At 32.9% G+C, this 13,691-nt stretch overlaps 1 protein-coding gene across 3 annotated transcripts in view; it reads right to left on the bottom strand.

Moving 5' to 3' along the window:
- The window catches only part of Adamts19 (ADAM metallopeptidase with thrombospondin type 1 motif, 19), a 232,925-nt gene that overhangs the window by 44,547 nt on the left and 174,687 nt on the right, over positions 1 to 13,691 (bottom strand). For all 3 annotated transcript variants that reach the window (XM_005380553.2, XM_005380554.2, XM_005380555.2), the window contains one exon: positions 5,963 to 6,120. In XM_005380553.2, the coding sequence (XP_005380610.1) occupies positions 5,963 to 6,120 (158 nt within the window). The remainder of the gene's footprint in view (positions 1 to 5,962; positions 6,121 to 13,691) is intronic.

Raw genomic sequence — 13,691 nt, 5'->3', positions numbered from 1 at the left:
TAACCTCTGAGGGTAAAATTGACAAATTAAGGACTTAGACACTGTGTATAATTCTATAGTTTTAGATTTTGTTATATAACCTCAAAGCTAGCTCATATAGGTAAAGGTAGCAAATTAATGGTTAGTTCAGTGTATCATTTTCTAGGCTGTATTTGATGCTATTGTTATTGCTGATGGTACCAGTACAGTCAAAAGCGACATAATTGTTGTAACCAATGTCCTTCCTGGTATTCCAAGACTGACACTAACTAAGGGCCACACAAATTACTGTGGCACAGTGCCAAAGAACAAGGGGCTAGGCAAAATATGCAGTAACTTCCCATCCCCAACAAACTGAGGAAGTAGGATCTTGCAATAGACTCAAAACCCAAAACCAGGTACAACTGGAAGACACCTCAGAGAAGTAATCATTTCCTAAGGATTCTGAATACTAGTAATAAAGCAACCCCAGGAATTAAATTCTGAATTTAATTGGCATAGGCAACTTATAAGCATATCCCCAGAAATTAAATTCTGAAATAAAAGAAAGAAAGAAAATGAGAAGACACTTAAACAGGATTCAAGCCCAGACATAGAGTTCACTAAAGGCAAACCCAGGGGACAATGAGGTGGAACAATCTGAAAGCCACTCACTTGACCGCTCTGAAATGGTAAAAACAAAACAATTGAATGAGGCTCTAGGAAAAAAATTAAAACTAATTTCTTAGCTAACTACAGAGATGGTGTCTTCAATGAAGACCATGCTTAATGACTCTAGAGCACATACGGACAGAAAAGGAAAGGAGCTTAAGAAAATTATGGAAACCATGAATGCTAAGCATAGGAAAGAAATGGAATCCACAAGGCAGATTCAAGCAGATATCCAGGCGAATAAATATTCCATTGAAAGTATCTGCAGCACCTTAGGCCAATGGAAGGACAGGATCTCAAATGTAGAGGACATGTTTTTGGTTAGCAATCATGGAAAGAAAGATTTCTTTAAAAAGCAAGGAACAATAAGAAATCAATTCAACAGCTCCTAGATAAGGCAAAGTAGAGTAACCTAAGACTGAGAGGCCTCCATAGAGAGATGCAGCAGTGGAGGGGAGCAGAAGACATGAAGGTCTTCACTAGCTGGTATTTGAGTGCTAAGAGCTCAGTCATCCCTGGTGAGAGAGAAACTGGCAGGCAGTCATCTTGAAGTCAATGAAAAAGCAGGAGATAAAACAAATGATATAAAACAATTGCTCATAGATGTCATGGCAGAAACTTTCCTGGTAGAGAAAATGAATTTGACATACACATAAGTGAGGCATATAGAACACTAGTTATCATAATTAAAAAAAATCTATAGCCAGGCATGTCATAATTAAGATTCCAGAAATTCAACACAAGAATAGAACCTTAAAGCTGTTAGGGAAAGGAAATTACTTCTAAAGGAAAACCCATCAGAATCACAGCTGACTTCTCATCTCAAGTCAAAGAGAACTTGGAGTGAAGTATTTCAAATGCCAAAGGAAAACAACTTTCCACCCAGACTGGAGTACCCTGCAGAATAATATTTCAAAATTGATGGAGAAATAAGATACTTTCATGAAAAAATCATCTTAGAAAATTTATAACAACCAAACCTGCACTCCAAAATGTACTGAAGGACATTATAGAAAGAGATAACAAGGACTACAACTCCAAGAACCTCAAGAGAAGGAATCTACTGGAAAAGGCAAACAATTAAACAGAGGGAGGGGAAGAAGTGGGGGAGCCAACAACAGGACAATAACATGACAAGGATAAGTCAATAAATATCAGTTAATAACCATCAATGTTAATGGTCTCAATTCACCAAAAGACACAGAGTGGCAAAATGAGTCAAGAAGCAAGATCCAGCAATATGCTGCATACAAGAAACACATTTAATACAAAAAGAGAATCATAGACTGAAAGTCAAAGGATGGAAAACAATACCTCATGTGTCAAGGACCCAGAAAAAAGCAGGCCTAACTATTCTATTTGAAGAAAAATGAATTCAAGCCAAGAATAATTAAGAGAGATAAGGAAGGTCACAACATCTTTGTAAAAGGAAAAATCCAAGAGGAATAGATAACAGACATGAAAAATCAAATAAGCATTAATACAATTGTTGTGTGGGATTGTAATACCCTAATGTCACAAACAGACAGATCAATTGGACAAAAAAAAGCAATGAAATATTAGCACCGAGCCAAATTTTTGAACAAATAGACTTACTAGATGTTTACAAAGTATTTCACCCCACAACTTCAGAATACACATTGTTCTCAGCTGCTCATGGGACATTCTCCAAAACAGACAGCATACTAGCTCATAAAACACCCTTAAGTAAATGCAAAGTAATTTAAAGCATTCCTTGCATATTATGAGACCATAGTGTCCTGAAACTGGAAATAAATGCCAAAAGAAATCACAAAAGCTTTAGAAAGACATGGAAATTAAATAGCACCCTCTTGAACAACCAATGGGTCAAAGATGAAATTAAAGAAGAAATTAGACAATTTCTACAATTAAATGATAATGACAATAAAATATAGCAGAACTTATGGGGCACAATGAAAGCATTCCTAAGAGGGGGTATTTAAAGCAGTGCATGCCCATACTCATAAGTGAAATCAACCAAATGCACATGTGTAAACATCATATTTTATCCCTAATATGAGAAGCTGAAAGAGTAAATAAGATCTAAAATGTGCAATAGATATCATAAAATTGGAAAAATAATCAAAAGGAAAGAAAAACTGAAATGGGAGTATGGGGAAAAGGAAGAAGGGAAAAGCGATATATATATATATATATATATATATATATATATATAATTAGTTAAGATAGTTGTATTATGAATTTCTCTTAGTTCATTGAAAAAAAGGTTGGTGCTGATATTGTTTGGACAATTAGATGCCTATATCTTGTGTTATGATTTACTAATTTAAAGATATCAATACACAATGTATTAACTATTTTTCCTCTCCCAGTATCTTGTTTTAAAGTTTTTTTATTCTTTTTTCTCTTAAAAAACATCCTGGACATGTAACCCAATGCACTAGTGGTTCAAGTCCCACAGCTGAAAAATAATCAATTAAATAAGTAAATGAAAAATAGAAAAAAAGTGAAGGAAGGAAAAAGGGATTTAGAAAAAAAGAGTTGAAAGAAAAAAATAGAAATAGAGCTTTTGTAAATGTGGTGGAGAAAGGGACCAAAAAAAGAAAAGAATTAAGATGTGCTATCTACATCTATCCTATGATGAATATAATCATTATGTACTATAAACATATACTAAAAATAATAAAATATAGAAAATAATAAAATGGGATGTTAACATATATAACTACATTGTTAATTATTGCTAAATTTTAGGGAACTTTGTTCAATATTTAAACTGTGTCTAGGTAGCTATAATAATGGAATTCTGAGTTAATTCAAAGGGGGAATTTAAAATCAGCCTAAGGTTATGGGTAAAAATATATTTTCTTCATTTTTCTCAAGGTTTTGTTTAATATACCAAGAGGTATTTTGATGTATAGAATGGAAAGTTGTTTGTTGCCTTTACAAAACACATCAGTAGTAAAAAATCCATAGCATGAAGCTCAAAGTGTATCACAGCACTTATTTCAAGTTAAATATCTCATTTCACATTGCTAATTACTTTTTTTAAGTTTAAAGGAATAAGTTCAAAGGAAAGTACTTAAACTATTTTTTGTCAAAAATCACTTACTTTGTTTACAGTTATAACTAGACTATTGCCTCATTTTTAAAATGATGAAATAAAAATTAAAATAACAGCTATTTGCTAACCTATTCAGTTACACAAAAACATGTCTATTTTTCCTCAAACACCACCTTTTCAATGATAGAGCTTCAGATTGTTCTTGCATATCTAATGCCATTTAAAATATAGACATGGGCCACAAAACCATTAGCTATTTCTGAAACCATCTGAATTTGGCAGGATTCTCTGCAGAAAGGAAAGTGTGACCAGCAGAGGACACATGCTGAAGCACGGCAGTGGCAGGCTTGCCTTTCAGAAATCAAGACCAGCTTTCGATCTGTAATAGTCATTACAGAAAAGTATCCTAGAAGTGCAGTTTCCTTTGGATTACTGAGTAAATCCAGGTCACACAGATGCCTTCTTTTAGACATAGTTCACTGACTTTAATTATGCTTCATGGTTCCAGGAAAAACCTTGGTAATTACCAGTCAGATCAAGGATTCTGCAACAAGAAATCTCCATCCTAACCCTGAAGTTTCATAGACACTGCTTTAAGATTTTCAAATATGTAGAGGCTTAGTACAAGAGCCTTGGCCTTTGGCCTTGTTACATAAAAAAGAAAAAGACAAAAAAAACCCCAAAACTTCAGGTTACACCCACATAAGGCATTTTTTTAAAACCCAATCTTTAAAAATGTTTGGTATTGATATTATTGAGTGGGACATAATTATAGGAGGAACTAGATATTGTTCACATGATGTTAGTAATTTTTTCTTCTTTAAATATAACAGGACACACAGTGGAGTTTTAAAACTGAAAATAAGATTGAATCCAAAGGAACTATGGGGAGATGCATAGAATAACTTTCAGTTCGGTAAAAAAGTCTAAGGAAGGGCAACTCCGAACAATGAATTTTTATTGACCTCTAAATAACTTATTGGACAATACTGTGTACACTGCTTAACCTTTCTCATACATGGCTTTTTATTCTGTAAAATAGAGCAATAACAATATCTATGACAGAGTTTTTGTGAGGAAGAAATGTAATAAATGTAAAGTACTTTTGGCCAGTAATTCTCAGTGTTCAGTGAATGGTGGCTATTAAAAGTAGAACAGAAGGTAAACACACCATTCACATTGCTCCCTTTATTCCTGTTGGTAAAATGTATGAGTTGCAGTTTCATAAAACCTTGTCAATTCAGATTGTAGTCCACTACCAGCAGTAGCAGCATCAGTAGAAGCCCATTAGAAATGCAAAGCTCAGGCCTTGGCTACAATTAATGTATCAGCCTGTGTATTTTAAAAAAGACACCCAGGTAATTTGCATTTTCATTAAAGTAGACAAAGCAAATGGATCAGTATGTGACTTGAACCTCTAACCCCTACAGTAGCAACACAGATAGTTCCAACTGCAGACAAATTCAACTTAAAACGTATGGACATGTTAAGCAATGTGGATGATCACACTCTAAATAAAGACAAGTAATTTAGTTTCAGAGTAGTAGAATTTAGGATGTTTTGAAGTGGCTGAAGTTTAGACTTGCTTTTGCATGAGAATACAAAACTCAGGTTACATGTGCAGTCAGATCTCTGACTACCGTGATTGAGATCCAAAGGGGCCCATGGACTTGCCACCAGCCTAGACAGGTTTCCATTTTTTAAATTCTCTCCAAACTCTACTGACTCACATTAATCCTCTTACTATGGTAAAAATGTTATTATCCCAAACATTCAAAGTTTCATAATTCGCTTGAGAAATCCATTAAGCTAATGAGAAAATATAACAGAATCACTAGGGACACTGTTAGATATATTTACCAAATTCTTTTCCTTAGGCAAAAGCAACAATTCATCAAAGGCATTACAAATAGATTCAGACAATGCTCAGTTAATATAGATACAAAATATTATCATTTGCTATATTATAGCATTGTTTCTATCACATCCACTTTGGTTAGTAAATGAAGAATGGTTAGTTTTTATGAAACGTGGATTTCTTATTCCTAGGTAATACATTTAAATCTTTGAACTCCCTATAACATCCTGCTCCACTTGTAATAATTTTTTTCTTTAGACATCATGGTTTAAAGCACATTTTTAAATACCTCCAAAAGTTCACCTCTTAAATAGTCTGGAATGCCTATATGAGAATTTGAATTTGGAAAAAAGATTAAAGAGGGCACAGGAGGAATATCTTTGCCATGAAGAATGATTATGCAGTGTTATCAATTCTTTCCCTCATACCAGGAGGTGTAAAGGTGTTGTAGTGGGACCTTTGGCGGATATCTTCTCCCACAGGCCTCGTCTTACATAATGGACGGCAGTTCCAGCTAAATTGAATGTTCCAGAGTGTTCAATCTTCCAGTCACTGTTAATAGAGTGTTTGCCAGCATCTCGGAGAGCTATGAAAGGGTTAAAAAATTATACTATTAACAACTCAGCATTATCAATCCATATCTGCTTCTCATTATTTTGTTAAAAGCATTCCATTTATTTCTAAACCACTGGACACCCTGATGTAAAATGTGAAGCATCTCTTCCTGGGAAATATCCATGATCATGGCATATGCCACAGGTTCTTCTTTTCTGAAGCTGTTCACACATACACAGCCACATTATCTGCCTTCTCACACTCTAACAATTTGCTGATTATTTTGGTCCTTATTCAAGAATTCTTTACTGTATTATTGTTAAATGATCTGCATAAATCTCCTCTAGCCAATAATTCTGTGAACATTGTAAAGGCTGGCCCTACCTCTTCTACATTCTTTGTGTCTTCCTACAGCCCTCTAGAAAAGTGCATGATTAAGGAAAGATCATTTAAACAGTCTAGTAGCTAACAGATCAAAATGAAGGTTATATATATTACTACAAAAATAATATGCTGGTTCTAAAAATAAGAGACTTTTACTACCTATAGTGTGTAATTCTGCATAAAAAGAATGAAAAGTAAGTGCTACTTCCCAGTGATAAACAGCCATTGTTTGTATGAGCTTTCACAGAATAACTTTGTTTATGTAAAATTTCCTCCTTTATAACGTGAAAGTGAGGTGTCAGGGTGATCATTTTAAAACTTCTTTCTAATTTTTTTCCAAATGATTTTAAATTTTTCTTTAACATTTTGGACACGCCAACATAACTTTGTTCTTTTTCTAAAGGACATACACATGAAAATTTATGGAAGGCCCTGTGTACATTATGTGTATAAAACGTTTTACACCCTAGGTTAATAAATTATCACTAATCGTCATTTAAGCTAATTTCCATTTATTAGATATTTGAGTATTTCAAAGTTTTATATTGTAGATGATATACAATATAAGTACAAGTATACTTAGATAAGTACACTATATATATAGTCCCTTAGATAAATTTGCAGATTTATAATTAAAGCAGCAAAAAAATTGAACATTTAAAGAATTGGATTGTGTGTTTGTTTTGGTACCAGGAATTGAACTCACAACCTCATGCTTGTGAGGCAGGCAGTGTGCCACTGAGCTATAGCCTCAGCCCCATTTAAAGAATTTGAAAAACAGCCTAAAATTGATTTTCATAAAGATTATGTCAATTTTTACTACCATATCAGTGACTGAGAGTGTCCATTTCTGAAAAGTTCCTTGGAACTTTCTGTAATGTAACATGTAATCAGTCCTGACTTATTACTCATTAAGTATAATTTAGGCAACACAACAGTCTGCAGTCCTCAAAAATGGACAACATAGATATGTTCTTTGGACTCAAACAATTTATAACCTAATTAAAGAATCAGTCATTCTTCCAGTTATACAAGTAACTAATGTTTAAAAATTTATTTTCATTAGTGTATATTTGTAGATCATATTCACATTCCTTATGTGAAGTTGGTACCCGATCATAACACATTTTAATTCCTCTTTTCATCCCCTTTCCCTCCCCTCTATCTCTTGATCCCTTACCATTTGAGAAAGATCCATCTTCCTACTTTCTATTATCTATCTCTTATTTGCTCTTTATTTTTATTTTTGATTTCTCATATAAGGAAAAATGTGATATTTAAGCTTATGTGTCTATTTCTCATGAAATGTAGTCTCAAACTGCATCCATTTTCCTACAAATGACTCAGTTTATCTTTCTTTATGGCACAGTAGTACTCCATTGTGCATAAATATCATATTTTTTTATCCATTCATCTGCCCATCAACAGATGAATGGATATTTGTAACTAACCTGTGACATGCTGACACTCGTGTTGGGAGAGCCAAGAAAGGTTTATCTGAGGGATACTATTTACAGAGCGAGGTCGTTTACAGGAATCAGGGAGGCAGGGAAAAAATTTAAGGTTGAATGAGGGAGTGACAATTGGAAAGAGTGACAATCTTCAAGCTCAGTGTAGGTCAGTCTGGGCTAGGAAGAGAAGTGTGCATGAGGCCAGCCTTGCAGAGACATCAGAAAGAGAGGAGGCTGGAGTGTGAGGTACAACCAGACTTCCTAGGCACTTTGAGGGTTTTCCTAGCAAAAAACACAAAACTTAATACAAGAGTTTGAAACATATTACAAGGAAAATGGACTTCTACAGAGTAAATCTGAGCAGGGAAGATGGGTTATGACACGGATCGAAAGTAATGGAGGCTTGAATGGAGGCTGCATACGGAGTAATGGTAAGATGCATTTAGGGTAAAATTGTCAGAATGCACTGATGAGCTGATGGTCTTGGGTGAAAGAAACTGCCACGCTGGATGCCAGTGGGCCAGGATGAGGAAAGAGATGCATATAATGGCAGATAAGGAAGTAATGGCCAATAAAAAGCTATCACAGAACATGGTTGTGGAGAAATACTAGGAGCTCAAGTTTGAAAAATCTAGTTTTTTGTTTAATGATCTCTTTGCACCATTGAAGTTGAATTTTATTTCATTTCCTGATTAGTTATTTGTATTTCTTTTTAATTACCTTACTTCAAGTCCACTGAAAGATTTTCTGGTGCTTGTACTTCCCTTAATACAAACAATAAGTTAATGACATTATTAAAACTTATCTTGTCAATCTTAATTTCTACCAAATAATTTGTAAACCCTAACATTATATATTACATATTAAAAATTAATATTAAAATAGTAAACACATATTAAAAAGATATACATTTTCCAGATTTATGAAAAATGTACAAATATTCATATTTTTAAATTTTAGTTTGAAGAAGAAATATTGTGAAAAAACTATCAAGATTTTCCAAATAACTATTACCATGTACAAATCCATATAGTTAAGACAATGTTAAAAGTGTTTTGATAAAAAATTACTGATTTTTTGCCTAGAATGTAGATTTTCTTTATATTTCCCTAGAGCTTATTAAATATTTTGAGAAATCTTCTTGGCCTAGATTTGTACAGTGATCAGTGTAGACCTCTCACTCCAGTATTTCAACACATTTTTAGGGCAAAATTATGAAGGACTATTTCCTGAAGGTCTCTATTTAGATTCAGTTCATATTTTGCTATTCAGCATCCTGTGGAAAACAACACACATATGCAAATCCACATCAACTTAGTAGGAACCTACACTAAGATTCACTAGTTTGGAGATGCGATTTTTCTTGTTTCATTTTTGTTTTTGTTTTTTAAATGATGATGTTGAAACAAGTGTATTCAAGGGTCTTGCTTCTGGCCCTGACTAACTTCACTGGAAATGTCCTAGCTCTCTTACCATAAACAAATAGGCATATATGAAACAACTTTTCTCAAGCATTGGGTAATTGCCAACTAAAGGACTGAGAACAAATTATATGATCTCTAAAATTGCATAGATTTCAGCCTGGAAATATTCACCAGACCCCTCACTGGGTGACTGACTCTATTGTTTTTGTTTTTGTTTTTTTGTTTTTTTGTTTTTTCTCCGGTACTGGGAACCGAACTCACGACCTTGCGCTTGCCAGGCAGGCGCTTTTGCCGCTGAGCTAAATCCCCAGCCCCATGGGTGACTGAATCTAAGCAAAGCGCAAAGGATGAGGGCTTCAGCGAGAAGACGACAGAAAAATGAGGCTCAAATTGGTCAAGGCAGTTGTCGTCTGTTTTATGAAGTACTGCCAAAGAGCAAATTACAAAAAAAGATGTAAAGCCATGCAGTGGTGTGCTTTTGAAGCTGAGGGGGAAAATTCAGCTTCCAATGGGCAGGATATGACTCCTGTCAGCTGAAACAAAACAACTACCTAGGCCTCTGAACTTTACAACACCGGGAGCTCAAGAAGTGTTGGAAGATATAAGAACTCTATGTACTCAGAATGGTCAGATCTTTTTGAGCACACAATAAAGAATTTAGAAGGCCACATAAAAGAAATAAGGCTTAACTAACCTCAGAGTTAAAGTTATTTTAGATCCACTCTGACAAAGTTTTTAAAAGGGTTCAATGTCTCATTTATTTAAAAATAACTCCTCATCAAAATGAAATGTAATATTCAACAATGAAGAATGAAACATCTGTCAATATCATATTAATCATGTCTGGCACCCAATCAAAAATACTGGAAGGGTGGAAGTACAGGCTTATAATCTTAGTACTTGGGAATCTAGCATAAGAAGATCACAATTCAAGGCCCTCCTGGGTTACATAGCAAGTTCAAAGCCAGATTTCACTACATAGCAAGACTGTTTCAAAAAACAGAAACAAAAGAAATTAGAAAATGTGACCTATCGTGATCAGGAGAAAAATCACTCAATAAAATGAGATGCAGGAATAATAGAGATGACGAAACCAGCAGATCAAGCCTCAGAACCTATTATAAATATCATCAGTAAACACAGAAATTTTAAAAACATGTAATATTGCACAGCAACAGAAACTGTGAAAAATAAGCAAATGAAAATTTTTAGAATAGAAAAATAAAATGTCTATAACAATACTCTCACTGGGTAAGTTTAAGAGCATGTTAGACTTTGTAAAAGAAGTAAGTAAAGTCAAACACAAACTATCTGAAATTCAGAGGTGAAAAGGGCTAAAAGAAAAAGGAACAGAGCCTCAGTGACTCACAAGAAATACATGCTAGACTAGCATATGTGTAACTGGAATGTCAGAAAAAGGAGTGAGGTCATATTATTATTTGTAGACACAGTGCTCAAAAATATTCTAAATCTGATACAAAATAAAAAAAGAATTTAAAAAGTATGAAGGAACCATGTAGGAAAATATACAGACAGCTGTACAAAGCTCATGATGAAGGGAAAAACATTGTTTAAAGTGGCCAGAGAGAAAATGATATTATAAAAGAAAAAAGACTTAAGAATTTACTGGGAATACCATCAGACAATGAAATACCACATTTATAATGGAAATAAAAAAAGAAAAAACAGACAAATATACAATGAAATCTAGAATTTTACATTCAAAGAAAATATCCTTTAGATGCAAAGACAAGATAAATATATTTCAGACAAAACTTGAGAAAGTTATTATTATCAGACTTAGTTTACAAAAACTGTGCAAGTATGTTCTTCATAGTAGAAGAAAATTGTTTTAGAGGAAAACATGCCTATGTGAATGAAAGAAGAATGTTAACACTAATAAATGTATTAAAACATGTAAAATAGTCACTCATTAAAATTAGTAACATATAGTTTGGACTTCATAATGAGGAATAGTTCCAGAGATAAAAAGCAACTTTTAAAATGTCATTTAAGTTGCAAGTAATTTAAAATTAAAATGAGAGAAAATTTACTAGGGTCTTTAGTGTATGGTGAGGCATCAAAATATATGAAGCAAAACCTGACATAATTGAAAGGATACAGAATAATTGATGACTTTTGTTGGAGATTTCATTCCTTCTCTTTCCTTAGTTGATAAAACAGGAAACAAATGGTGCAGATATAAATGATCTAAATTACATGGACCTAACCGGTATTTAGAGAAGATTAAGTAAACAATTGTTGGATGTCATTTTTCAAGTATAAATGAAACATTAACAAACATGGACCACGGACTATGAAAAAATTTGAATTGTAATCACACTGAATATGTTCTCTAAGTACAAAAAGATTTCAAATAGAAATTCCTAATGAAATATCTATTGAAAATCTAAAAATACATGAAAATTAAATGATACATTTTACTTTTTCAATATTCAGGAAATTATTCTTATATATATTTTATACAGAATTTTTTAAAGCTACATTAATTAGCAATATTTTCTAAGACTATTGCTTTCTTCTTTTCTCTCCATGCTGTCCTTAAAAAAACAGTAAATATTACTGATGAAATTTAACATTTATAAATTTGCATGCATCAGAATAGAAATCAAAGTAGTACTTTGATCCATGGGAATTTGAAGTAGTTTGTGAAAGTAGGAATTTTCACAATAGTTTGATCCATGGGAATTTGAAATGGTAACATGAGAATAGTTTGAACTAAAATTCTATTGTGGAATGTAACTAAAGCATTGCTAGGAGGGAATTTTATAGCTTTAAATTTTCCTATGAGCAAAGAAGAAAGAACTAAAATTAATCAAGTTTCTGCCTATGTTGGAAAAAAAAAGCAAATTAAAACTGAAGCAATAGAAGGAAGAAAATGAAAGAGGACAGATGTACATAAAGTAAAACATAAATTAACAATAGAGGCAATAAACACACCAAAAGTTGGTTATTTAAAAAACTCAAATCACTGCTAAAACTTTAGTTTGACTGAGTAAAAAAAAAATTAAAAAGATACAAATTAACAATATCAGAAATAAGAGACAGAATATTGTTTTATTTTTCTTTTCATGGAGTTGTTTTGGTACTTCAGACTGAGCCCAGGGCTTCACACATACTAGGCACGTTCTACCAGTGAGCTCTAATCTTAGAACCTTTGCAAGATTTTTTGAGTAGTTTCTTTCTATTGACCAGTTTGGCCTCCAGCTTGAGGTTCTGCTGCCTCAGCCTCTCAAGTAGCTGGAACTACAGAATATAGTTATTATAGGCATTTTAATGTAATAAGGAAATATTATGAACAACTTCAAGCCAATAAATTCGACAAAGGAAGTAAAATGAATTAATTCCCTGGAGATACTAATTATCAAAACTATGTGAAAGGCATCCATATGTAATATTTATGGAAAACTATATTAGAAAAATGCAAACCAAAATATAGTATGCATAAAAGATCAATATAGTATATATCATGAAGAAACTAAATTGAGATTTAAAACCTTCCCACAAAGAAATCTTTGATATTCAAACATCTAAGTAAAATTATTAACACTTTCATAACATATACTATAAAACAGAAAAGTGGGGCACTAGGTTTATAAATGTATTAAAAATAATATTTTTATTAAGGTGGACAAAATATATAAATATTGTACTGTGTTCAATTACCAATATTTGTTTTATTTATGGAATATTCAGAAAAGTACATTTTCATATATTCTGGATATGTTTTTTCTTTAAGCTTCAATATTTTCTTGGAAACTCTGATTTTTTTCTTTATTTTCTTAATGGTATCCTTAAACAAATTATTTTTTATGAAGTCTAATATACTCTCCTTTAAAAGTCAGTAATTTTGTACTGACAATGGAAACTCATGAGTGTCTATGAGTTCATGATGGTTTTCTCTTAAATTTTCTTTGAGAATTCTGGAGTCTTAATTTTATGGTATATATATCTAATCCACTTTGAGTTAAAATGTGTGGGAGTGACCCAGGTTCATGTTGTGTTTGTTTGCTCTCCACGTACAGTAAATACCTAGTGTTTTCAGTACCATTTGTGTAAGCGGTCCTTCCCCGCTTCATACTGGGCATCACAGTTGGAAGTCAGTTTACTCCATCTCTAGGAGCTACTTTCTCATTATAAGACTCTGACAGCTTTCCTTTATGAACTTTGAGTTCATATATGCAATCTTACAATTCTCATCTTTCTGACAAATTGAATTATTTTAGAATTATTTTGAGGTTACTTTATTTTAAAACCTTAAGTAATTATTCTATATATCTTTTATGCTCTAAAGTGAGTTTTGACTTAATTATCATGGTTAC

The sequence above is a fragment of the Chinchilla lanigera genome, unplaced genomic scaffold (genome assembly GCF_000276665.1).
Source record: "Chinchilla lanigera isolate Chin_1 unplaced genomic scaffold, ChiLan1.0 scaffold00014, whole genome shotgun sequence".
Classification (NCBI taxonomy): domain Eukaryota; kingdom Metazoa; phylum Chordata; class Mammalia; order Rodentia; family Chinchillidae; genus Chinchilla; species Chinchilla lanigera.
The sequence above is the reverse complement of the archived record's forward strand: the minus strand, read 5'-3'. Positions and strand labels throughout refer to the sequence as shown.